Genomic DNA, 23,753 nt, shown 5'->3' with positions numbered 1-23,753 from the left:
AGTCATGACTGTGAGAATGAAGTGAAAATGACAAATAACATGAGAAAATAATCCTGTTTTAACAACTGCCATAAATATAAAGGAAGAAGAAATATACAAAAGAGAAAGATGCACTGTATAAGAGGAAAAACTAAAATAATCTCTGTAAAAAATTATAGTAGTAAAAGAGCCTTTCAAAAAATTATCAAAGACTGAACTGGAAAAGAAAAAAAAACTAACAATGAAGGGAAGCACTATACAGAAATGTAAGAAATCTAGGTAAAGTTGAGTAAATAAGAGGAGGTAATGATAGGAAAATTCAAATTTGATCGGATACAATGATTTAACATGTAAGTCAAGTACACGTGATGTGGTGCTTCCCGATGTAACGATAGGTGTGGTAAGACCCTGGTCACGCTACAGCTTGCAATGGGTTTGAGAATACTTGGGGATGAAAAATTAGTAGTATCGCCACCAATTGTGCAATATACTGCAGTTGTTGTTGTTTTTTTTGGTCTCGCTGCCTCAAGAGTGGCCAAAAATGTCTCAAAAAAATTCAATGCATGTATTGAAATTTGGTGCCAATGGTTTCATTTGCAAACTAAGCAGCAAAGACTCATAAATGGGTTTGGGAATATTTCCCAAAGCTCGGGGAACCTTCTTCGAGCCTCTTGAGATGTTTTTGTCTTGAATCCATGTCCCTGATGCTTGCAGAAGCCTATGTAATACAGTGGCTCGGCATAGACTAACCTTCCCCAAGACTTAAAACATGCATTTACATTCGGGGATTCTTTAGTGTGTGCCGTGCGCACGCTTGGGACCCAGTCATAATGGAAAACAACTGATGCTGATTTGAGCACAATCAGCATGTGCATACAAGGACGCTGTTTTCACAGAGACTTTCCAAGCATTCTGTCAAGTATGTGGCGGTAAACAGATATAAGTGCAGGAAGAGTGTTTATTAGCAGGTGTGATATTTACAAAAACAAAACAGAAAACTGAAAGCAGAGCCATAAACTTGGCTAGAAACAAACATGACAGTGATAATAATAATACTTTGCAAAGCCTCTGTGTCCTTATATGCACATGCTGTTTGCACTCAAAACAGCATCAGGTATTTCCCATAATGGCTGGGTCCTGTGAGCGAGGGTGGCCACTCGAGCGCATGAAGGCATGACAGTCATGTTCACATCCATTTCGCCTGTACCGTATATCGCCATGCACTATCACCAAAATACCTCATTTTCATTGATAACCCATTGCAAAGCATCACGAGCTGTAGTGTGACCGTAGCTTAACATAGCCGCTTGGACTGTATGGCACGCTTCACTCATCTGTACAGCATGTATTTGGCCAATAACCTTTCCAGATTTTTTTAACATAGAGATCAGTGGTCTTAGCTTGGGCTTTTCACAGCAATGGGCTTGCCAACTTGTGAATTATACATCATATCCTGTGCTGCATGGTTCACGCCCCATAGCATTCCATTAAATACAGTCAGGTGGGAATACACAATGTCCATTACTTTTCTGTTATGGAAGACTGAGTAGATATGAAAATGTTACCTATTCCATGTGTCAGGACTGGGGACTGTCTTGGCCTCTAGAGGCGGCTGTTATTTCTTTATCTTGTCATGTTTGTTTTGGCCTCTAGAGGCCGCCACTGTTTCTGTGTTTTGTGTTTGTTTTCATGTGCCTTTTACCCCACCTATTCTTCATTTTCTGCCCCGCCTAGTTTCCTAATTAACCTGTGTATATATACTTCCTCAGTTTAGCCCCTTGTCACAGAGTCTTTGTGCTGCTTATGGCTAGTAACCTCTGTCTTGTGTACCTTGCTTATGTCCTTGTGTTTTTGGTATTTTGCTTTCTTTTTGGACTTTGTACCTTTTGGATCTTCTGAGCGTTTGCATTTTTGCCTTTTCTTTTCTGATTTTTGGACTTTGAACTTTTGGATGTTTTTTATTTTCCCTTATATCTTCTGAGCGTTTGGATTTTACTTTTGTTATTTTTTGCTTTGGGTTTTGGATCTTCTTAGCATTGTAAATAAACTGTTTTTGAGCTCTACTTTTGCCTCACTCCTCTGCACTTGAGTAATTCCCCTGGTGGCCTAGTGGGGATTTGCTGGATTACTACACCAGCGACCCGGGTTTGATTCCGAGCAAAACCCTAACAGAAAGACTCCATCATGACCGACTCAGCAGAGGCTGCTTCAACTGTCTACCCGGCCAACCTTCAGGGAATTATGGCAGCTTTAACATGCTTCGGAGCGACCATGGACACTCATGGACGAACACTCGCAAGCCAAAGTGAGGTCCTTGCTTGCCACGAAGTACTGCTTCAGCAAATTGGGAAAGCCCTGGCACAACTGACTCCTACGCTCGCATCTTGCTCCTGCTCCACCATCTGCTCCGGCCATGGTGCCTCCGTCACCTCGCGAACCCTGCCTTCCTGCACCACAGAGCTATGGCGGCAAGCATGGTCAGTGCCGGGAGTTCCTTACCCAGTGCCAACTCACCTTTGAGCTCCAGCCTTCCACCTACACTATGGATCGCCGCAAGATTGCATATGTGATAACCTTGTTAGCTGATAAGGCACGAGCTTGGGCAACAGCCGTCTGGCAAAGACAGGGACCCGAGTGTTCTGACTTCAAGCTGTTTATGGAGGAGATGCTTTGGGTCTTCGATCAGGCAGACATCAGTAAAGATGCAGCCAGGAAGCGACAGGAGGGAAGCGTTGCAGACTATGCCATCTCATTCCGGACGCTCGCAGCAGTCAGTGGGTGGAATGAGACGGCCCTGGTTTCAGCCTTCCACCATGGTCTGTCTGACCCCATCAAAGACAGTCTGGCCTCTATCGGATGCCCAAGTGACCTCGAAACCCTGATCTCACATGCCATTCGTCTTGACAACAGGATTAGAGAGCGCTGCCGAGTCCTGAGCTTCCCCGGCCTCACTGCCTCGACCTGGAGCCCGTCTACCTCCTCCAGTGACTGTCCGGAGCCCATGCAAGTAGGCCGTACCCGTCTCTCCGCATCTGAGAGGGAGCGCAGAAGGAGGGACAAGTGCTGCATCTACTGTGGCAAGCCTGGCCACTTCCAAGCATCATGTCCCGAGCTCTCGGGAAAAGGACCGCCCCGTCCAGCCGAGGGATGGCTGTGATGGGGCCTACCCTTTCTCCCGAACTTCCTGGCCAAGGAGTCTACATCCCTGTCTCCATCTCCTGGGGTGAGTCTGTCCACTCTTGCCAAGCATTGTTAGACTCTGGGGCTGCTGGAAATTTTATGGATGTTCACTTTGCCTGAAGAATCAATGTCCCTACTGTACCCCTTGAAGCTCCGTTGTCTGTGTCTGCTCTGGATGGCCAAGCTTTAGATGATGGAAGAGTCACCCAAGTAACTTCTCCAGTTCTTCTCCAGTCTCAAGGTGACAGAGAAGAAATATCCCTGCACCTGATTCATTCACCAGAGTTCCCAGTCATTCTAGGCCTTCCTTGGCTTACCTGCCACAACCCGTGCATAGACTGGGTAACTAGCCAGGTTGTGGAATAGGGCCCTGCATGCCATGCCTCTTGTTTGCTCTCTAGCTCTCCTGTGTCTCCTGCCGAGCCTCCTGATCTCACCGAGTTATCTCAAGTTCCCACAGAGTACTGGGACCTTAAAAAAGTCTTCAGCAAGAGTAGGGCCGCCGTTCTTCCTCTGCACCGTGCCTACGACTGTGCCATCGACTTGGTCCCTGGGACTACCCCTCCTCGGGGCAGACTGTTCTCCCTCTGTCAGCCAGAATGCAAGGCCATGGAGGAATACATCAAGGATGCCCTGGTCTCTGGGTTCATTCGACCCTCCATCTGATCTGCTGGTGCCGGCTTCTTCTTTGTCAGCAAGAAGGATGGGGGGCTCCGACCATGTATTGAATACAGGGGCCTGAACAAGATCACTGTGCGCAACCGTTATCCCCTTCCGCTGATGTCCACAGCATTCGACCTGCTCCAAGGCGCCACCGTCTTCACCAAGTTGGACTTACGGAACGCATACCACCTCATCCGTATCCGACAGGGAGACGAGTGGAAGACTGCCTTTAACACCCCGTCAGGGCACTACGAGTACCAGATGATGCCCTTCGGACTCACCAACGCACCAGCTGTTTTTCAGGCCCTTATCAACGATGTCTTGAGGGACATGATCAACCAGTACGTTTTCGTCTACCTCGACGACATCCTAATATTTTCCAAGACCGTGCAGGAGCACCGCCATCATGTCCGCCAGGTTCTCCAGAGGCTGCTACAGAACAATCTGTTCGCTAAGGCCCAGAAATGCGAGTTTCATGTTCCCGAGGTCTCCTTTCTGGGTTTTATTGTACGGACAGGCCAACTCCAGATGGATCCAGCCAAGACCCTGGCCGTCTGGGACTGGCCCACCCCCAAGTCCGTCAAAGAGGTTCAGCGGTTCTTAGGATTTGCTAACTTCTACCGCAAGTTTGTCAGGAACTTCGGTTCTGTAGCAGCGCCCATATCGGACCTCACCAAAAGGACAGGTGGATCGTAGGTCTGGTCTCCTCAGGCGGAAAAGGCGTTCAAAGACCTCAAGCACAGCTTCTGCACGGCACCCATTCTGGTCCTCCCGGACCCTTCGCAACCCTTCATCGTCGAGGTGGACGCCTCGGACAGCGGCGTTGGCGCGGTCCTCTCTCAATGCTTGGAAGGAAGGTTGCACCCCTGCGCATACTTCTCCCACCGCCTGAGTCCTGCGGAGTCCCGGTATGACGTGGGGGATCGAGAACTGCTAGCAGTTAAACTGGTCCTTGAGGAGTGGAGGCACTGGCTGGAGGGAGCGCAACATCCATTTCTGGTCTGGACAGACCACAAGAACCTGGAGTACCTCCAGCAAGCCAAGAGACTCAATCCACGACAGGCTAGGTGGGCCTTGTTTTTCAGTCGGTTCGACTTCACCCTATCATACTGCCCCAGCTCTAAGAACACCAAACCTGACGTGCTTTCCAGGCTGTTCGCTCCCACCAACAGGGAGAGTGAAGTTCGGCCTATTATCCCTGTGTCCCAGATTGTGGCTCCTGTCCGCTGGGGTGTTGAGGAGGCCGTCCGACGAGCCCAACGCCAGGACCCCGGTCCTGGGACGGGGCCACCGGGCCTCTTGTACATCCCACGTCAAGCCCGGGACAAGGTCCTCCAGTGGGGTCACTCATCCCCTCTCACTGCCCACCCAGGAGCTCGGAGGACCCTGGACTTCTTGAAAAGATGCTTCTGGTGGCCAAGCATGGAGAAGGAAGTAAGGTCATTCGTCCTGTCTTGTGATGTGTGCACCAGAAGCAAGAACCCACGACAGCATCCCCAGGGCCTCCTGCATCTTCTGCCTATTCCCCGGCGTCCCTGGTCCCATGTGGCGGTCGACTTCATCATGGGCCTTCCAGACTCTCAAGGTAACACGGTCATTTTAGTCATAGTTGACAGATTCTTCAAGGCCTGCCACTTTATACCGCTGTGCAAGCTCCCTTCTGCCCTTGAAACAGCCCAACTAATATTTACGCATGTCTTCCGAGTCTTTGGTCTCCCACAGGACATTGTCTCAGACCGGAGACCCCAGTTCTCCTCCCGAGTGTGGCGGGGGTTCTGCAAGCTCATCGGGGCCACCGCCAGCCTCTCCTTTGGGTTCCACCCCCAGTCCAATGGCCAGATGGAGAGGCTCAACCAGGACCTGGAAACCACCCTGCGAGGCCTGGTGATGGATAACCCGACATCATGGAGCACCTGGCTGCCATGGGCGGAGTACGCCCACAATGCTCTGCAGTCGTCGGCCACCAGGTTGTCGCCGTTCCAGTGCCAATTCGGGTTCCAGCCACCTTTGTTCCCAGAACAGGAGGAGGATGCTGGGGTGCCCTCGGTCAACCAGTACGTGAGACGGTGTCACAAGACCTGGAACAAGGTCAGGAGGACCCTCATCCAGACTTCCAGGGCCAACCAGACTCAGGCCAACCGCCATAGAAGGCCTGCCCACATTTTCCGCCCTGGGCAGCAGGTTTGGCTGTCCGCCAAGGACCTTCCGCTGTGGGTGGAGAACCGCAAGCTTGCTCCTCGCTACGTTCGCCCCTTCAAGGTTGTGCACAGGGTGAACCCTGTCGCCTACCAGCTCCAGTTGTCCCGGACTCTTAGGATCAACCCCACATTCCATGTATCCCTGTTGCGGCCCATACTGTCGTCCTCATATGCCCCTGCCCCTAGGAATCCCCTGCCCCCCCGCATCCTCCAGGGTCAGACTGTGTTCACTGTGTGCCGCCTGCTCGACTCCCGCCGGGTCCGCGGCGGGCTTCAATATCTAGTGGACTGGGAGGGTTATGGCCCTGAGGAGCGCTGTTGGGTCCCCGCTCGGGACGTATTAGATAAAGAACTTTGTCAGGACTTCCATTCGGCCCATCCGGATCGCCCTGGGAACATCAGGAGATGCTCCTTGGGGGGGGGTCCTGTTAGGACTGGGGACTGTCTTGGCCTCTAGAGGCTGCTGTTATTTCTTTATCTTGTTGTTTGTTTTGGCCTTGTTTTCATGTGCCTTTTACCCCACCTGTTCTTCATTTTCTGCCCCGCCTAGTTTCCTAATTAACCTGTGTGTATATATACTTCCTCAGTTTAGCCCCTTGTCACGGAGTCTTTGTGCTGCTTATGGCTAGTAACCTCTGTCTCATGTACTGTACCTTATGTCCTTGTGTTTTTGGTATTTTGCTTTCTTTTTGGACTTTGTACCTTTTGGATCTTCTGAGCGTTTGCATTTTTGCCTTTTCTTTTCTGATTTTTGGACTTTGAACTTTTGGATGTTTTATTTTCCCTTATATCTTCTGAGCGTTTGGATTTTACTTTTGTTATTTTTTGCTTTGGGTTTTGGATCTTCTTAGCATTGTAAATAAACTGTTTTTGAGCTCTACTTTCGCCTCATTCCTCTGCACTTGAGTCATTCCCCTGGTGGCCTAGTGGGGGTTTGCTGGATTACTATACCAGCGACCTGGGTTCGATTCCCAGCAAAACCCTAACACCATGTTGTTTTACCTCATACAATAACAGATTTTGTACAACCCCAAAAGTTGGGACACTGTGTAAACTGTAAATAAAAACAAAAATGTGATAATTTGCAAATCATGGAAACCCTGTATTTCTTTGAAAATAGTACAAAGACAGCAGGTCACATGTTGAAACTGAGAAATTTTATTGTTTTTTGAAAAATATGTGCTCATTTTGAATTTGATGTCAGCAACACATTTCAAACAAGTTGGGACAGGGGAATGTCTACCACTGTGTTGCATCACCTCTACCGGTACTTTTAACAATGCTCTGTAAATGTTTGGGAACTGAGGAGACCAATTGCTGTAGTTTTGAAAGAGAAATGTTGTCCCATTTTTGCACGATACACAATTTCAGTTGCTCAACAGTTCAGGTCTCCTTTGTCATATTTTGAGCTTCATAATGGGCCAAATGTTTTAAATGGGAGACAGGTCTGGATTGCAGGCAGGCCAGTTTAGCACCCGGACTCTTACTACAAAACCATGCAGTTTTAATATGTGCAGAAAGCAGTTTGGCATTGTCTTGCTGAAAGAAGAAAGGCCTTCCCTGAAAAATATTTTGTCTGGATGGCAGAATGCTGCTCTGAAACATGTATATATCATTCAGCATTCATGATGCCTTCCAAGATGTGCAAGCTACACAATGTCATGTACATTAATGCACCCTCATACCATCACAGACATTGGCTTTTGAACTGTGCACTGATAAGCCAAATGGTCCCTCTCCTTTTTGGCCTGGAGGACGTGATGTCCAAGATTTCTAAAAAGAATTTCAGATTTCGATTTGTCAGACCTTGGGACAATTTTCCACTTCACCTCAGTCCATCGTAAAGGAGCTCAGGCCCAGAGAAGGTAGCTGTGTTTCTGGATATTGTTTATATATTTAACTTGCATTTGTGGATGCAGTAATGAACTCTTTTCACAGATGATGGTTTTCTGAAGTGTTCCTGAGCCCATCCAATGATTTCCACTACAGACACATGCATGACACTGCTTTTAATGCAGTGTCACCTGAGGGCCTGAAGATCACAGGCATCCAATGTCAGTTTTCAGCCTTGTCTCTTGCATACAGAGATTTCTCCAGATTCTCTGAATCTTTTAATGATATTATGTACCATAGATGATGTGATCCCCAAATTCTTTGCAATTTTACATTGAGGAACGTTATTCTTAAATTGTTGTACTGTTTGCCCAAACAGTCTTTTACAGAGCAGTGAACCCCTCCCCATCTTTACTTCTGAGAGACTCTGCCTCTCTGGGATGCTCTTTTTTATACCCAATCATTTTACTGCTCTGTTGCCAATTAACCAAATTACTTTTTTTTAGCATTACACAACTTTTTCAGTCTTTTGTTGTCCCTGTCCCAAGTTTTCTGAAACATGTTGCTGACATCAAATTCAAAATAAGCATATATTTTTCAAAAAACAATACAATTTTTCAGTTTCAATATTTAATATGTTGTCTTTGTACTATTTTCAGTGCAATACAGGGTTTCCATGATTTGCAAATTATCGCATTCTGATTTTACTGATGTTTTACAGAGTGTCCCAACTTTTTTGGAATTGGGGTTGTATTTGAAAGGGGCTTTAAATAAATAGCTCCTTGAATGGTGGTTACACCACCTTGACACTTCAGGAAGTTGACTTGGACTGACTTGATTTCCAAAATTCATTATAATATTCAGAACAACAGTGTTCCATTATTTTCTTTTTTAACTACTAAATAGTTCTACATACATAGGCTTGCTGGATCGCTGACCCTGAATTATGAGAATGGCAACAGACAGACAGACAAATATTTCTAATATCAGATTATGCCAAACTAGTTGACGAGGTGTTTTATTGCAAATTTCACCTTAAAAAGTATTTCATAAAGTTTTTACAGTGACACCACATGAACATTTTTACCATCATCTCCCACTTTAACATTCTCTCAAAATTAATCAAAACTAGAAATGTTTGACTCAGTCCTCAGAAAAAGAATGCATGCAAGTAATGTGTAAGTTAATTTCAAATTTTAACCCTTTTAAGTTACACTAAACTATATGGACACAAAGAATTAGCAACACATCAGTGACCCTTACACATTAGTTTACAGCCATTTAGAACATTTTCATATTCATTTCACAATCATGTCTTTCATTCATTTACAAAAAAAGTGTGTAACAAAAGTTCACCTCCGTTGTCTCACTCCACAAAGCAAGTTTATCACTGAGAATTTGGAGCTTGGTATGTGTGGGGGTCTTGGGTCAGGGTCCAAGGGGGTATTTTCTGTGGCCAGAGCAATACTGTATACAGGAAGTGATGAGGGAGCTGATAAAGAGCTCCACACATTTTCCACATGAGAGGTTTTGATGCCATTCTTCTCCTGTGACATGCTTAGGTCTTGCAGATGCATCACAAAGGTTAGAGTCTGTTGTGCCAGGGATGTGAAATCCTTGAAGACTTTTTTAAACTGGCAATAAGTAAAACATTAAAAAAAAAATACAGAGCATGAAATGTAATTCAATTGTTTTGGCTTTACTGTCATATTCTGACAAAGTATGAATCAGCCAAGTGTTTTTTAAAGTTTCATATAATTTGAACATTTTTAAAACAATAAAACATTTATTTAAATCTACTTTAAGAAATGTTTTAAAATATTCTGTCTGCAGTGGTTTATTCTAAAAAATTAAAATTGGAATAGGCTTCATGTTTTGCATTAATGATAGTGTAATGAATGCCTTAGTTCAGTCATGGGACTTGTAGTTATTAATGTGACGTTTCTTGTAATGTTAAGTTTGGCCACTAGAGGGCAGTTGGGTTATTGATTATTAATATTGGCTGTCTGTTCCCAAGTGTTCAGTTGTTTGATAAGCTGCATAAGAGACACCATATGGCCCTGACGAGACGGATAATTCCTCGTTGGAGCTAGGTGTCATTGCAGCCTGTTGTATTCGTCAAACAAGTCAGTAAACAGTTAAACTTCATCCTGGATTCCTGTCATGTCATTTCCATGCCTTGGAGACTGTGAGTAAACTGTATGCATGCACTCGAGGGAATCTGAAGCTAGTCAACCAGCACACCGAAAACTAGCAACTATAGCTAACAAACATCCGAAGACAACACGCATACAAGAAAGTAAATGACATGACACTGGTGTCAGAAGTGCAAGTTGCCATCATCTTTCAAGCACTACGTGGAACACAGTAAGACCTTGCTTTGTAATTTAACACTTCAGTTTTCAATCTGCCAGACTTTTGGGCTGTAAACTATCCGTTGCCTAGAGACGAGCGGAGGGGATTTCCAGACAATCGGCAGGGCTCTGTTTCAATTCACCCGCGAGAGAGAAGAACGCGGCGGTGCTGCAAAAAGGGAAAATAGTGATTGACAGAAATAATACAACCAGGAGAAAGTTTGCATACCACCGACAGTGAATGATTTCTGAACTGTTAAGACTTACTGCATATTTCATTGGACAATAACTCTGTTAAACAATATGCTAAATACTGAACTGTTTGGAGTGCATAAGTACAAGATTGCCTTCAAAAGACTTTATTCATCATACATACAGTAGAGGATACAAAAAAAAGAAAGAAAAAAAACACTAAAAAAATAAATAAATAAATAAAATCTTGTATCCAAAAATGTCTGAAGGACAACAGAGTGGTGATGGTGCAGCTGCGGCCCCGGCGCCAACAGACCCACCACCCTGGGTAAAAGTCATGTTAGAACAGCAAGCTCAGCAAATGCAAACTTTCTTGGCTGGGTTGGCCACACATCTCCATAACAACAGGGGCACACCTTCACAGCTCGCAGCACCCACAGCAGAAGTGTCACAAACTGTAAATTCAGATCAGGTGACGCGAAGTCGCACATCACATGCTGTCCAAGATGACTATGCTCACCACAGCCTTCAAGAGCATTCAACTCAACACTCACCTGTGACAGTATCCCAAGCCACATCCATGACTAATCCAAATGCTGACGGCACGACAAACCAATTCGCTGCTGAGCTGCACGTCATTCAACAGCTGTCTCAGGGCACAGGCCCCCTTGGCTGCTGTCTGATTCAGGCGCTGTGGACAGGGCCAGAGGCATGGAGAGGGAGAGAGGATGACAGCGTTTCACAGCTGCCACCCCTTGGACTTATGGCACCAGTCACGTACGACCCGATGTTCGCCCAACCACCACATATGATGGGCCTAGATCAAAAATGGCGACGTATGATGGGAAGGAGGACTGGGAGCCGTTCCTGTTGCCATTTGAAAGACTAGCTCGCAAATATGCATGGACTAGTGCTGAAAGAGTTGACAAGCTGCATGAATGTCTTCGTGGCGCTGCTATGCGCTATGTGTGGTCCCTTCCAGAACATATCAGAGAGGACTACACTCTGCTTAAAGAACACCTAACTCAGGGGTGTCAAACCTGATCCATAAAGGGCCTTGTGGCTGCAGGTTTTCATTCCAGCCATGCAGCAGTACACCTGACTTGGCTCATTCAATCAACTGAACTGTCTTCACACAGTCAAATACTTGCAGCCACACCCACCCTTGATTAAAGGGTGGGTGTGTCAGTTGATTGAATAAGCCAAATCAGGGTGCTGCTGCATGGCTGGAATGAAAACCTGCAGCCACACGGCCCTTTATGGATCAGGTTTGACACCCCTGACCTAACTCAATGCTTTGGTCAGCGAGATCCTCCAACGACTGTTTGTAGGAGACTTGGAGAACTGCGGCAGTCAAAAGAGTCATCAGCTGAGTTTGCAGAGGAGGTGAGATGCCTAGTAACCTTCGCCTACCCTGGTGTAGAATTGCCCCTGCAAGATCAATTAGCTGCAGATGCTTTTCTTAAAGGATTGAAAGATCAGAAGCTAGCCTACGAGGTGATGAATAAAGATCCATGCATGCTGGCAGAAGCCCAGAAGCTAGTGGAGGCACACGAACACAACTACAAGGCTACAGTGGGGTGAGAAGTGGACCTGAAGGGTAGAACAAGACGTGTATCTTGGGCTGATGACAATGACGAGATGGCACTTGTATCTCGTCGTGTTCAAACCCCCACCTATGTCACAGCTGACCAGTTTAAAGGACTGTTAGAGAAGGTTGAGCAAATGCAGCTGACTCTTAGCCATCTGCAACCAGTCATGAGTGACCAAAGAGGGCAGAGATACCCCGATCATTCCCCTGGCAGAGAACATGGCCCCTATCATGACCAAAGCCGCAGGCAGCAGCAGCCTACTCAGCCACGTAGCAGTGCATGCACTACCTCTGCAAGCCCTCCTAGAAGCACAAAAGGGGCCTGCTATCAGTGTGGGGAAGAGGGATTTTTATCACAGGGTTTTTATCACAGGGGAACCGATACCTGCAAAGATTATTGGAGGGGAGGGGCCAGACTACTCAGTTGCCCATGTACTGCTGGAAAGAGACACAACACTGCCACCAGAGTGCGAATGTGTGGTGTGGGGGGAGGTGAAGCACCCAAGACCAGGTGTCCCTGCAGTGTTGGAGCCTACTAGCATAACCAAGAATGTGTCCTCAGGAAGTGCTGTCACAAACATGGATGCTCGTGTGCCTGTCCGCTTGTGCAACCTCTCTCCGGATAAGGCTGCTTTGCGTGCCTCGGAATCTTGATTGAGGCATTCTCAGATGACTCGACTATACAGTCTGAGATTGACATTGAATGCAGCCCAGACAATGACCCTAAAAGTGCCCCAAAGATTGGGAGGGTAGTCACTGTTACAGCTACTGACTTACCTGAGCATGTGCAAATTCTATACGCAGCATCTAGAGAGATGCTCAGCGAGGAGCAGCAAGAAAAACTGATTGCTCTGCTACTAAAGCACCAGTCTCTGTTCACTGTATCTGACACAGACCTAGGCTACTTCTCTGCTGTCTCACACCAGATAGACACTGGTACAGCCAGACCAGTGTGTCAACCAGCAAGGCGAACACCTCTGGGCTTTCAAAATGAAGAAGAGAACCACCTTCAGTCCATAACTCCCTCATCATCTGAATGGGCATCACCTGTGGTGCTAGTCCGTAAAAAAGATGGAGGTGTGCGCTGGTGTGTTGACTACCGGCATCTGAATAGCTTGACAACAAAGGATGCGTATCCTCTGCCCAAGATTGAAGAGTGCTTAGATGTGCTAGGTGGAGCGACAGTCTTTTCCACTCTTGATCTACAAAGTGGATATTGGCAGATTGCTGTAAATGAAAAAGATCATGGAAAGACAGCATTCATCACCAAGTATGGACTATACAAGTACACCAGGATGCCCTTCGGGTTATGTAATGCCCCGGGACATTTCAGAGGGCAATGGAGTTAGCCCTGTGTGGCCTTCAGTGGGACATACTACTGATTTACCTGGATGACATAATAATTCTAGGTAAAGATGTGGAAGAGAGCCTGGAACGTCTGACAGAAGTCTTTGGAAGACTGCAGAGCTTTGGGCTGAAACTGAAACCGTCAAAATGCCAACTCCTAAAGGAGGAAGTCCTATTCTTGGGACATGTTGTTAGTGGTGAAGGAATACAACCAAATTCAGCACTTGTGAAGGATGTACAGGACTGGCCACACCCTACAGGCAGACAGGAACTCCAAGCTTTCCTGGGACTGTCAACTATTACAGAAAGTTTGTCCCATCCTTTGCTGAACTAGCGAGCCCATTAATGTACCTCTTGAAAAAGGAAGTCCAATTTGAGTGGGGGGAGGAACAAAGAGAGGCCTTCCTGCACTTGAAAGAAAAGCTTACCTCATCTCCAATACTCGCTTACCCTACTAGTGAGGGGAAATTCATCCTCGACACAGATGCATCAAATCACAGTATCAGAGCTGTGCTGTCTCAAAATCAGTGGGGTGAAGAGAGAGTCATTTCTTATGCGAGCAATCACCTGATGCCAATACAGCAGAGATACTGTGTAACCAGACGGGAGTTACTCACGGTGGTTAAATTCACCCGGCAGTTTCGGCATTACCTTCTGGGAAAAAAATTCCTCTTGCCCACAGACCATAACAGTTTGGTATGGCTCTTCAGGTTTAAGAATCCCAAAGGCCAATTAGCAAGATGGTTGGAAGAAATGAGCCAGTACGACTTTGAGATTGAGCATAGAGAGGGAAGGAGACATCTAAATGTTGATGCATTGTCGCGCAAAGATGCTGACGAAAGAGAAGACTGTGACTGCTATGAAGCAGGACAAGACATAGCCTCTCTACCATGCCATGGCTGTGCACACTGCCAATGACTCGACCGGCAATGGGCCAAGTTCATTGAGGATGTGGATGATGTGGTTCCCCTTGCAGTCAGGTGTCTAACCACAAATGAAGATGATGGAAATCAAACAGAAGAACAACTAAAAGATCCAGGAACAAGAGGGACAGGCATGTCGGTTACAAACTGGCTTCAGCCGGTAAGTCAAGAAGAATGGACATTAGAGCACCGCAAAGACCCTGTTTTGTCCAAGCTACATCAGTGGATTGAAAAAGGAGAACTGCCCACACGAGATGAAGTGTCCCTTGAAGGTCCTGCTGCTAGGAAGTACTGGCTTTGCTGGCCACAGATTGAGCTGCACCATGGAGTTCTGGTCTATCGTTGGGAGAAGGCAGATGGAGGACAACCACATTACTTGCTGTTAGTACCAACCTCAATGCAGATGGAATTAATCAAGGCCTGTCATGATCTGCCTCAAGGGGGCCACCTGGGAATCAGCAAAACTCTACAATGCCTGAAGCAGAGCTACCACTGGTATGGGATGGGGGGTGATGTGGAACTCTTTGTACAAAAATGCCAGAGCTGTGCCACACTCAAGACTGCTGGGCCAACAACAAAAGCAGCACTGCAGTCCTACCAGGCTGGAGCTCCCTTGGACTGCCTACATTTAGACATTCTGGTTCCTTTTCCGGTATCCACAGCAGGCAATAGGTACATTCTGGTTATCATAGACCAGTTCACACAGTGGGTGGAAGCTTATGGGCTTGCTCATTGGGGATCGATTAGGGATAAAATTAGCTCATGTTTTAAGTCGTTCAAATTCTGTAAAGCTGCTTTGCGACAATGTTTATTGTTAAAAGCGCTGTACAAATAAACTTGATTTGATTTGATTATGGGGTACCTGATCAAGGAGCAGAGACCACAGCCAGAAGACTCGTGTATGACTTTATATCATGTTTTGGTTGCCCCCTGGAACTCCATAGCAATCAGGGTCGCAATTTCGAAAGCACTCTTTTCAAGACAGTATGCCAGCTTCTTCAGATCACTAAAACTAGAACTACGCCATACCACCCTGCATCTAATGGCCAAGTTGAAAGATTCAATAGAACTCTCCTGCAGATGGTATGCTGCTATGTGGACCAGAACCAAAAGAATTGGGACGAGCATCTTCCACTGCTTACAGCAGCATATTGCAGTACCAAGAATGCCAGCACAGGATTCAGCCCAAACAGACTCATGCTGGGCAGGGAGGTCCATCAACCACATGACATCTGGTCAGGTGCAGCAGAGTTAAAAAGGGACATGTGCGAGGTTCCGGAGTTCCTGAGTGAGCTGGAGCAAGGCTTGAAGGAGGTGCAAGAAGCCGCTAGAGAACACCTAAAAGCCGCCCAGGAACAACAAAAGCGAACCTATGATGTCAGGGCCAAAGGAAGACCGTATGCTGTTGGAGATCTAGTCTATGTCAAGGACAGTACCAAGAAAAAAGGATTTAGTCCGAAACTCCAACTGCCATGGAAGGGCCCTAGCATCATTGCCTCTTGCCTGGGCCCAGTGCCGTACGAAGTGATTGGGAAGCGAGACAGGAAGATCCTGCACCATGATCGTTTGAAGCCCTATACATCTGACGTGATACCTGGATGGACACGACGGAGAAGGCATGAGATTCTTCAGAGAGACCAGCCCCCACCTAGTGTTGAATCGCATAGCGCACCCAGAGGTCAACCAAAGGATCCTTCAGGTTCTGCAGATGAGAAACCGGAGAAACTGGAACCTGAAGGCCGCGGGCGTCAAAGAACTGCATGGCGGCGCCGTCAGGCTCGCAAGAAGGCATGCCCGCCTCCAGCGGAAACGGAGCCACCGGACCAGGCTGACAGCACTGCAACGCCCCTGCAGCACCCTACCACATCCCGAGGTCATGAAGTCTGTCCCCCTGTCTGGTACCAAGCATGAATGGACTCTCCTCATTAAAGTCAGTAGTTTATTTTTTGACTTTGAGAAATGTCTAGTTAATTGTTGGACTTTAAATAACAATTAGTTTCTTCTTTGACTTAAAGCAATGATGTTTTGAAATGTGTTCAGATTGAACTTTTTGACTTTAAGTAATTCTGATTTGAAATGCGTTTAGTCTACACTTACCCTGACTATGTACTGAAGGGACTCAGTATTCTTGGAGGGGGGCTGTGTAATGAATGCCTTAGTTCAGTCATGGGACTTGTAGTTATTAATGTGATGTTTCTTGTAATGTTAAGTTTGGCCACTAGAGGGCAGTTGGGTTATTCTCGTCTCGTCTCATCTCGTCTTCTTCCGCTTTATCTGGGACTGGGTCGTGGAGGCAGCAGTCTAAGCATGGAAGCCCAAACTTCCCTCTCCCCAGACACCTTGGTCAGCTCCTCAGGAAGAACACCGAGGCGTTCCCAGGCCAGCCGAGAGACATAGTCCCTCCAGCGTGTCCTGGGTCTTCCCTGGGGCCTCCTCCCAGGGGGACATGCCTGGAACACCTCCCCAGGGAGGCGTCCAGATGGCATCCGAAAAAGATGCCCGAGCCACCTCAGCTGGTTCCTCTCGATGTGGAGGAGCAGCGGCTCTACTCCGAGCTCCTCCCGAGTGACTGTGCTTCTCACCCTATCTCTAAGGGAGTGCCCAGCCACCCTGCAAAGGAAACTCATTTCGGCCGCTTGTATCCGTGATCTTGTTCTTTCGGTCATTACCCAAAGCTCATGACCATAGGTGAGAGTCGGAACATAGATCGACCGGTAAATTGAGAGCTTCGCCTTTTGGCTCAGCTCCTTCTTCACCATGACGGCCCGGTAAAGCGACCGCATCACTGCGGAGGCTGCACCGATCCGCCTGTTGGTCTCACGCTCCATCCTTCCCTCACTCGTGAACAAGATCCTGAGATACTTAAACTCTTCCACTTGAGGCAGGACTTCTCCACCAACCTGGAGAGGGCAAGCCACCCTTTTCTGGTCGAGAACCATGGCCTCGGACTTGGAGGTGCTGATTCTCATCCCAGCTGCTTCACACTCGACTGGAAACCACCCCAGTGCATGCTGGAGGTCCTGGTTTGAAGAAGCCAACAGGACAACATCATCCTCAAAAAGCAGAGAAGAAATCCTGTGGTTCCCAAACAGGATTCCTTCCGGCCCCTGGCTGCGCCTAGAAATTCTGTCCATAAAAATTATGAACAGAACCGGTGACAAAGGGCAGCCCTGCTGGAGTCCAACATGCACTGGGAACAGGTCTGACTTACTGCCAGCAATGCGAACCAGACTCCTGCTCCGTTCGTACAGGGACCGGACAGCCCTTAGCAAAGAGCCCCGAACCCCATACTCCCGAAGCACCCCCCACAGAATACCACGAGGGACACGGTCGTATGCCTTCTCCAGATCCACAAAGCACATGTGGACTGGTTGGGCAAACTCCCATGAACCCTCGAGCACCCTATGAAGGGTATAGAGCTGGTCCAGTGTTCCGCGACCAGGACGAAAACCACATTGTTCCTCCTGGATCCGAGGTTCGACTATCGGTCGAATTCTCCTCTCCAGTACCCTAGAGTAAACTTTCCTCAGGAGGCTGAGAAGTGTGATTCCCCTATAATTGGAGCACACTCTCCGGTCCCCTTTCTTGAAAAGAGGGACCACCACCCCAGTCTGCCACTCCAGAGGCACTGTCCCTGACCGCCACGTGATGTTGCAGAGGCGTGTCAACCAAGACAGCCCCACAAAACTTGAGATACTCAGGGCAGATCTCATCCACCCCCGGTGCCTTGCCACCGAGGAGCTTGCAAACCACCTCAGTGACTTCGGCTTGGGTAATGGATGAGTCCACCTCTGAGTCATCAGCCTCAGTCTCCTCAATGGAAGACATGATGGTGGGATTGAGGAGATCCTCAAAGTATTCCTTCCACCGCCCGACAATGTCCCCAGTCGAGGTCAACAGCTCCCCACCCGCACTGTAAACAGTGTTGGCAGAGAACTGCTTCCCCCTCCTGAGGAGCCGGACGGTTTGCCAGAATTTCTTCGAGGCCAACCAATAGTCCTTCTCCATGGCCTCCCTGAACTCCTCCCAGTTCCGAGTTTTTGCCTCTGCAACTACCCAAGCTGCAGCACGCCTGGCCTGCCGATACCCGTCAGCTGCCTCAGGGGTCCCAGAGGTCAACATGGCCCGAGAGGACTCCTTCTTCAGCTTGACGGCATCCCTTACTTCTGGTGTCCACCACCGGGTTCGGGGATTGCCGCCATGACAGGCACCGGAGACCTTGCGGCCACAGCTCTGAACAGCTGCGTCCACAATGGAGGTAGAGAACATGGTCCACTCAGACTCAATGTCCCCCGCCTCCCTCGGAAGCTGGGAAAAGCTCTCCCGGAGGTGGGAGTTAAAGACCTCCCCAACAGAGTTCTCAACCAGATGTTCCCAGCAGACCCTTACCATACGTTTGGGCCTGCCAGGTCTGTCCAGCTTCCTCCTCCGCCAGCGGACCCAACTCACCACCAGGTGGTGATCAGTTGACAGCTCAGTCCCTCTCTTCACCCAAGTGTCCAAGACATAGGGCCGGAGATCAGATGAAACGACAACAAAGTCTATCATCGACCTCCGACCTAAGGTGTCCTGGTGCCACGTGCACTTATGGACACCCCTATGCTTGAACATGGTGTTCGTTATGGACAAACCATGACTAGCACAGAAGTCCAATAACAAAACACCACTCGGGTTCAGATCGGGGAGGCCGTTCCTCCCAACCACGCCCCTCCAGGCAAGGCAAGGCAAGGCAAGGCAAGTTTATTTATATAGCACATTTCATACACAGTGGCAGTTCAATGTGCTTTACAGAAGTAAAAGCAAAACAGTAAACAATAGAAAATAAAATTACATAAAATAAATGGGGAAGAAAATTAATAAGAATTAAACAATAGTAGAAATAAAATAATAAAATGAGAAAAATTCAATTAAAAAACAGCAGAATAAAATAGAATAAAAGTTAAGTAAAATTTAAAACATGGAGAGACTGTAAAAGTAAGGAGTTTAAAACATGTAGAGATGGCAATATTAATAATTTAGCAGAAAGCATCTGAAAACAGCTTGGTCTTTAACCTAGATTTGAAGCTGCCAACAGCAGGAGCATTTTTAATGTCCTCTGGCAGTTGGTTCCATAGCTGTACTGCATAGTAGCTAAAAGCTGCTTCACCACACTTTGTTTTAACAACAGGTTTTAACAGTAAATTTTTCTGCTGCGATCTGGTAGATCTGATTGGGTTAGGCTGCTGCAACATATCAGAGAGGTAATTGGGCCCTGTACCATTTAGAGATTTGTACACCAGCAGCAATGCTTTAAAGTCAATTATGTAGCTTACTGGAAGCCAGTGAAGGGACCTTAGATTTGGAATAACGTGCTCTGTTCTTTTTGTTTGTGTGAGAACCCTAGCTGCTGCATTTTGAACCAGCTGAAGTCGTTTGACTGGTTTTTTTGGCAGGCCTGTGAAAAGGCCATTGCAGTAATCAACCCTACTAGAGATGAAGGCATGTATAAGTTTTTCCAGATCATTTTTTGACATAAGTCCTCTTAGTTTGGAAATGTTTTTAGGTGATAAAATGCCGTTTTAGTGATTGCTTTCATGTGCCTGTCAAAGTTTAGCTCGCTGTCAATTAAAAAACCAAGATTTTTAACCATTTCTTTTGTTTTAATCCCCTTTGTGTCAAGAATAGTGGTAATCCTGAGTCTTTCATCTTTTTTTTCCAAATAGAATTACTTCTGTTTTATCTGTGTTCAGCTGAAGAAAATTTTGTGACATCCAGTTGTTGATTTGATCGATACACTGGTAGAGACATTCAAGGGGGGCATAATCATTAGGTGATAGAGCAAGATAAATTTGGGTGTCATCTGCATAGCAGTGATATAAAATTGAATTGTTCTTGATAATTTGCCCAAGTGGGAGCATATAAAGGTTGAATAGTAATGGTCCAAGAATCGACCCCTGGGGGACACCACAGGTCAAGGACATTGACTCTGAGGTACAATTTCCCATGGTAACAAAGAAGCTTCTATCTTTTAAGTATGATTTTAACCAATTGATAACTTTACCAGTCAACCCAACCCAATGTTCAAGTTGATATAGCAGTATGTTGTGATTAACAGTATCAAAAGCTGCACTGAGGTCCAGTAATACCAGGACCGATGTTTTGCCTGCATCAGTATTAAGATGTATGTCATTTATAACTTTAATCAGCGCTGTTTCAGTGCTATGATTGGCATGAAATCCTGATTGAAAGTTATCAAAACAGCTGTTTGATATCAAGAAGGCAGTTAATTGATTGAAGACAATTTTTTCAAGGATTTTCCCGATGAATGGTAGATTTGATATTGGCCTGTAGTTATTTAATACTGAAGCATCCAGATTATTCTTTTTAAGTAGGGGCTTTACAACGGCTTTTTTCAAGGACACAGGAACAACGCCAGTCTCTAGGGATGTATTTATGATTTGAAGCACATCTGTAATTATAAGATGTAGAACAGACTTAAAAAAGTTGGTGGGCAGAATGTCCAATTCAGATGTTGAGGAACTGAGATTTTGTACAGTTTTTTCAAGAGTCTCATAATCAATTAAACAAAATTCTGACATTGTGTTGAAGTTATCTGTCTGTGTCACTGGTGATTGCAGTTTTTCAATTATTTGCAACTGAGATATATTATGAGCAATATTATGTCGTATTTTATCAATTTTACCTTTAAAGAAGGATGCAAACTCATTGCATTTATTAACTGAGAGAAGTTCAGGTGCTAATTGTGGTGGGGGATTTGTTAGCTTCTCTACTGTTGAAAATAGCACACGGGCATTGTTCATATTTCTGTTGATGATGTTGGAGAAGAAAGACTGTCTTGCTTTACGAATTTCATAATTATATTTACAAAGCATCTCTTTATGGATTTGATAATGGATGTGAAGTTTAGTTTTGCGACATTTTCTTTCAGTCTTTCTACATTCTCTCTTTAGCAGTTTAACAGCTGGGTATTGCTTCCATGGTGCTTTCTGCTTACCACTGACTCTTTTGATTTTGAATGGAGCAATATCATCCATAATTTGGGTCATATTTAAATAAAAAATTTCCAGTAAATCATCTACAGAGTCTGACATTTTGGTTGAGATCCGAGAGAGAGCTTGCTCAAAGAGAACACGTGTTGTTGTTTATGACTCTCCTACCCATAGTCATTGAGCTGTTCTGAATGTGAGGAGACATAGAAACATCAGAGAAAACACAAAAAATGATCAGATAAGGCCAGGTCAACAACAGTAGTAGAAACAGTAAGACCCTTTGTGATGACGAGGTCAAGGGTATGACCACGAGAGTGGGTCGGCCCCTGTACATGTTGTACTAGGTTGAAGTTGTCAATAAGTGCAAGTAGTTCATTGGCATAAGTGTTTTCAGGATTATCTACATGCAAGTTAAAATCCCCAGATATAATAAGACAGGGCGGCACGGTGGTGTAGTGGTTAGCGCTGTCGCCTCACAGCAAGAAGGTCTTGGGTTCGAGCCCCGGGGCCGGCGAGGGCCTTTCTGTGTGGAGTTTGCATGTTCTCCCCGTGTCCGCGTGGGTTTCCTCCGGGTGCTCCGGTTTCCCCCACAGTCCAAAGACATGCAGGTTAGGTTAACTGGTGACTCTAAATTGACTGTAGGTGTGAATGTGAGTGTGAATGGTTGTCTGTGTCTGTGTGTCAGCCCTGTGATGACCTGGCGACTTGTCCAGGGTGTACCCCGCCTTTCGCCCGTAGTCAGCTGGGATAGGCTCCAGCTTGCCTGCGACCCTGTAGAAGGATAAAGCGGCTAGAGATAATGAGATGAGATGAGATAATAAGACAGTCAAACTCTAAGCAAATGACTGATAACAGTTCACCAAACTCTTCCAGAAAAACTTTGGCTGAATGTCTCGGAGGCCTGTAAATAGTTAATAATAATATGTTAGGAGAGCATGTAACAAGTGCACATAAGTGTTCAAAGGATGTAAAATCACCAAGTGAGGATTGTTTACATTGAAAAGAGAATTTGAATATATTTGCGATCCCTCCACCTTTCCCCTGTCGGGTAACATTCATAAAATTAAAATTTGGGGGAGTTGCTTCAATAAGGGTGGTACTGTAGCACTATTTGCTTGATCCAGCCAAGTTTCAGTTAGAAGCAAAAAATCAAGATTATGTTTGCAGATAAGATCATTAATTAAAAATGTCTTGTTTGAAAGTGATCTAATGTTCAGAAGAGCTAGCTTTACAGAAAGTCTAGAAGTAATATCCGCTTGGGCACTCTGATGTTGTTTTGAAACAGGAAAGAGACTAGACTGGTTTACCCCCTGAGTTAAATATGCTCTATGTTTTCTATTTCTTATCAACACAGGAATAGAGAATGGCATAGGCATACTGGGCGTATATCATACTAGACTTTCTTTATGTTCCATTTTGTTTGAGATTGAGAGGATTGGAGATGTCATGTATCTTTTAGATGGTGAAAAAAATTGGTAGCCAGCTGAAACTCCTGGGCGAACACAGTTCAGTCTGTTGGTTGATTTTTGATGAACTGGGTACACAGCTTGTCGCGACAGATTTGGGCTGGAAAAAGAGAGTGTAGCCATTGGCAGCAGTCTTTGCATACTATTAGGGAAATCCATGCAAGAGGGAGATGGAGATGGTATGATAAAATCAGAAGAGCGAGACTTTGGTGAGGCCTTTGTAAATGTCTCCATGACTGTCTCTGTGGTGACTGTCTCACTGATTGTCTCTGTGATAGTTGCATGGGGTCAAGAAGTGGACGAAGCAACCTTGACATGGTTATCTTTAGTCAGGTCCTTAATCTGGATGGAATTGCATGATAAAATCGCATGCTCACATTTTCCGTGTGATTGTTGTTGTCCTTGGCAGTCTGCTCCAGATGGCTGTGTGTCCTTGGTGAAGACTTGCATAGATGATTGTTTTGGCATTGCAGAGGTATTGTTTATATTTGTAACTGGGTCAGTCTGCGACATCTTATCAACTGTTCTCTTCAGTGTTGACTGAGAGAAAATTGCAAGTCTATAATGATCTGCTAAAACTTTGGTCCCAATCCAGCTGAGTTCAGTGCTGTTTGGCTTGAAGAATTCTCTGTGATTCCAGAAAAGGTTAAAATTGTCTATAAAGTTCATACCAGATGAAAAACAAGTTTTACCAAGCCAGGTGTTAAGACTGAAAAGTCGACTAAATGCAAAGCTTCCCCTTGCAGGAAGCGGGCCACTGATGAAAGATTGTATTCCGGTCTTATAGAGATGAGAAAAGAGTTTTTTAAAGTCCTTTTGGACAAACAGCTGTTCTCTGAAAACATCATTTGCTCCCACATGCACAACAATACGTTTGATAGTTTTATGCTCGGACATGAGTTTCAAAATGCTGTCTTTGGTGTCAGAGATGGATACATTTGGAAGGCAGCAAATAATCATTCCATGTCCTTTTAAATGTCTTACAGTGGAATCACCAAGAACAAGGGTTGTGGGATCAGGTGGTGTTATGAGCTGCTT

At 46.0% G+C, this 23,753-nt stretch overlaps 1 protein-coding gene across 3 annotated transcripts in view; it reads right to left on the bottom strand.

The window, feature by feature from the left end:
- Window positions 1-8,552: 8,552 nt before the first annotated feature.
- Window positions 8,553-23,753, bottom strand: part of si:ch211-151h10.2 (uncharacterized protein LOC567699 homolog) — a 69,072-nt gene continuing 53,871 nt past the window's right edge. For 2 of the 3 annotated variants that reach the window (XM_060923502.1, XM_060923503.1), the window contains exon 9: window positions 8,553-9,487. In XM_060923502.1, the coding sequence (XP_060779485.1) occupies window positions 9,206-9,487 (282 nt within the window). In that variant the 3' untranslated portion in view covers window positions 8,553-9,205. Of the gene's footprint in view, window positions 9,488-9,681; window positions 10,377-23,753 lie in introns of those variants that run through there. The other variant, XM_060923508.1, reaches the window with a different exon arrangement.

Source organism: Neoarius graeffei, chromosome 6 (genome assembly GCF_027579695.1).
Source record: "Neoarius graeffei isolate fNeoGra1 chromosome 6, fNeoGra1.pri, whole genome shotgun sequence".
Classification (NCBI taxonomy): domain Eukaryota; kingdom Metazoa; phylum Chordata; class Actinopteri; order Siluriformes; family Ariidae; genus Neoarius; species Neoarius graeffei.
The sequence above is the reverse complement of the archived record's forward strand: the minus strand, read 5'-3'. Positions and strand labels throughout refer to the sequence as shown.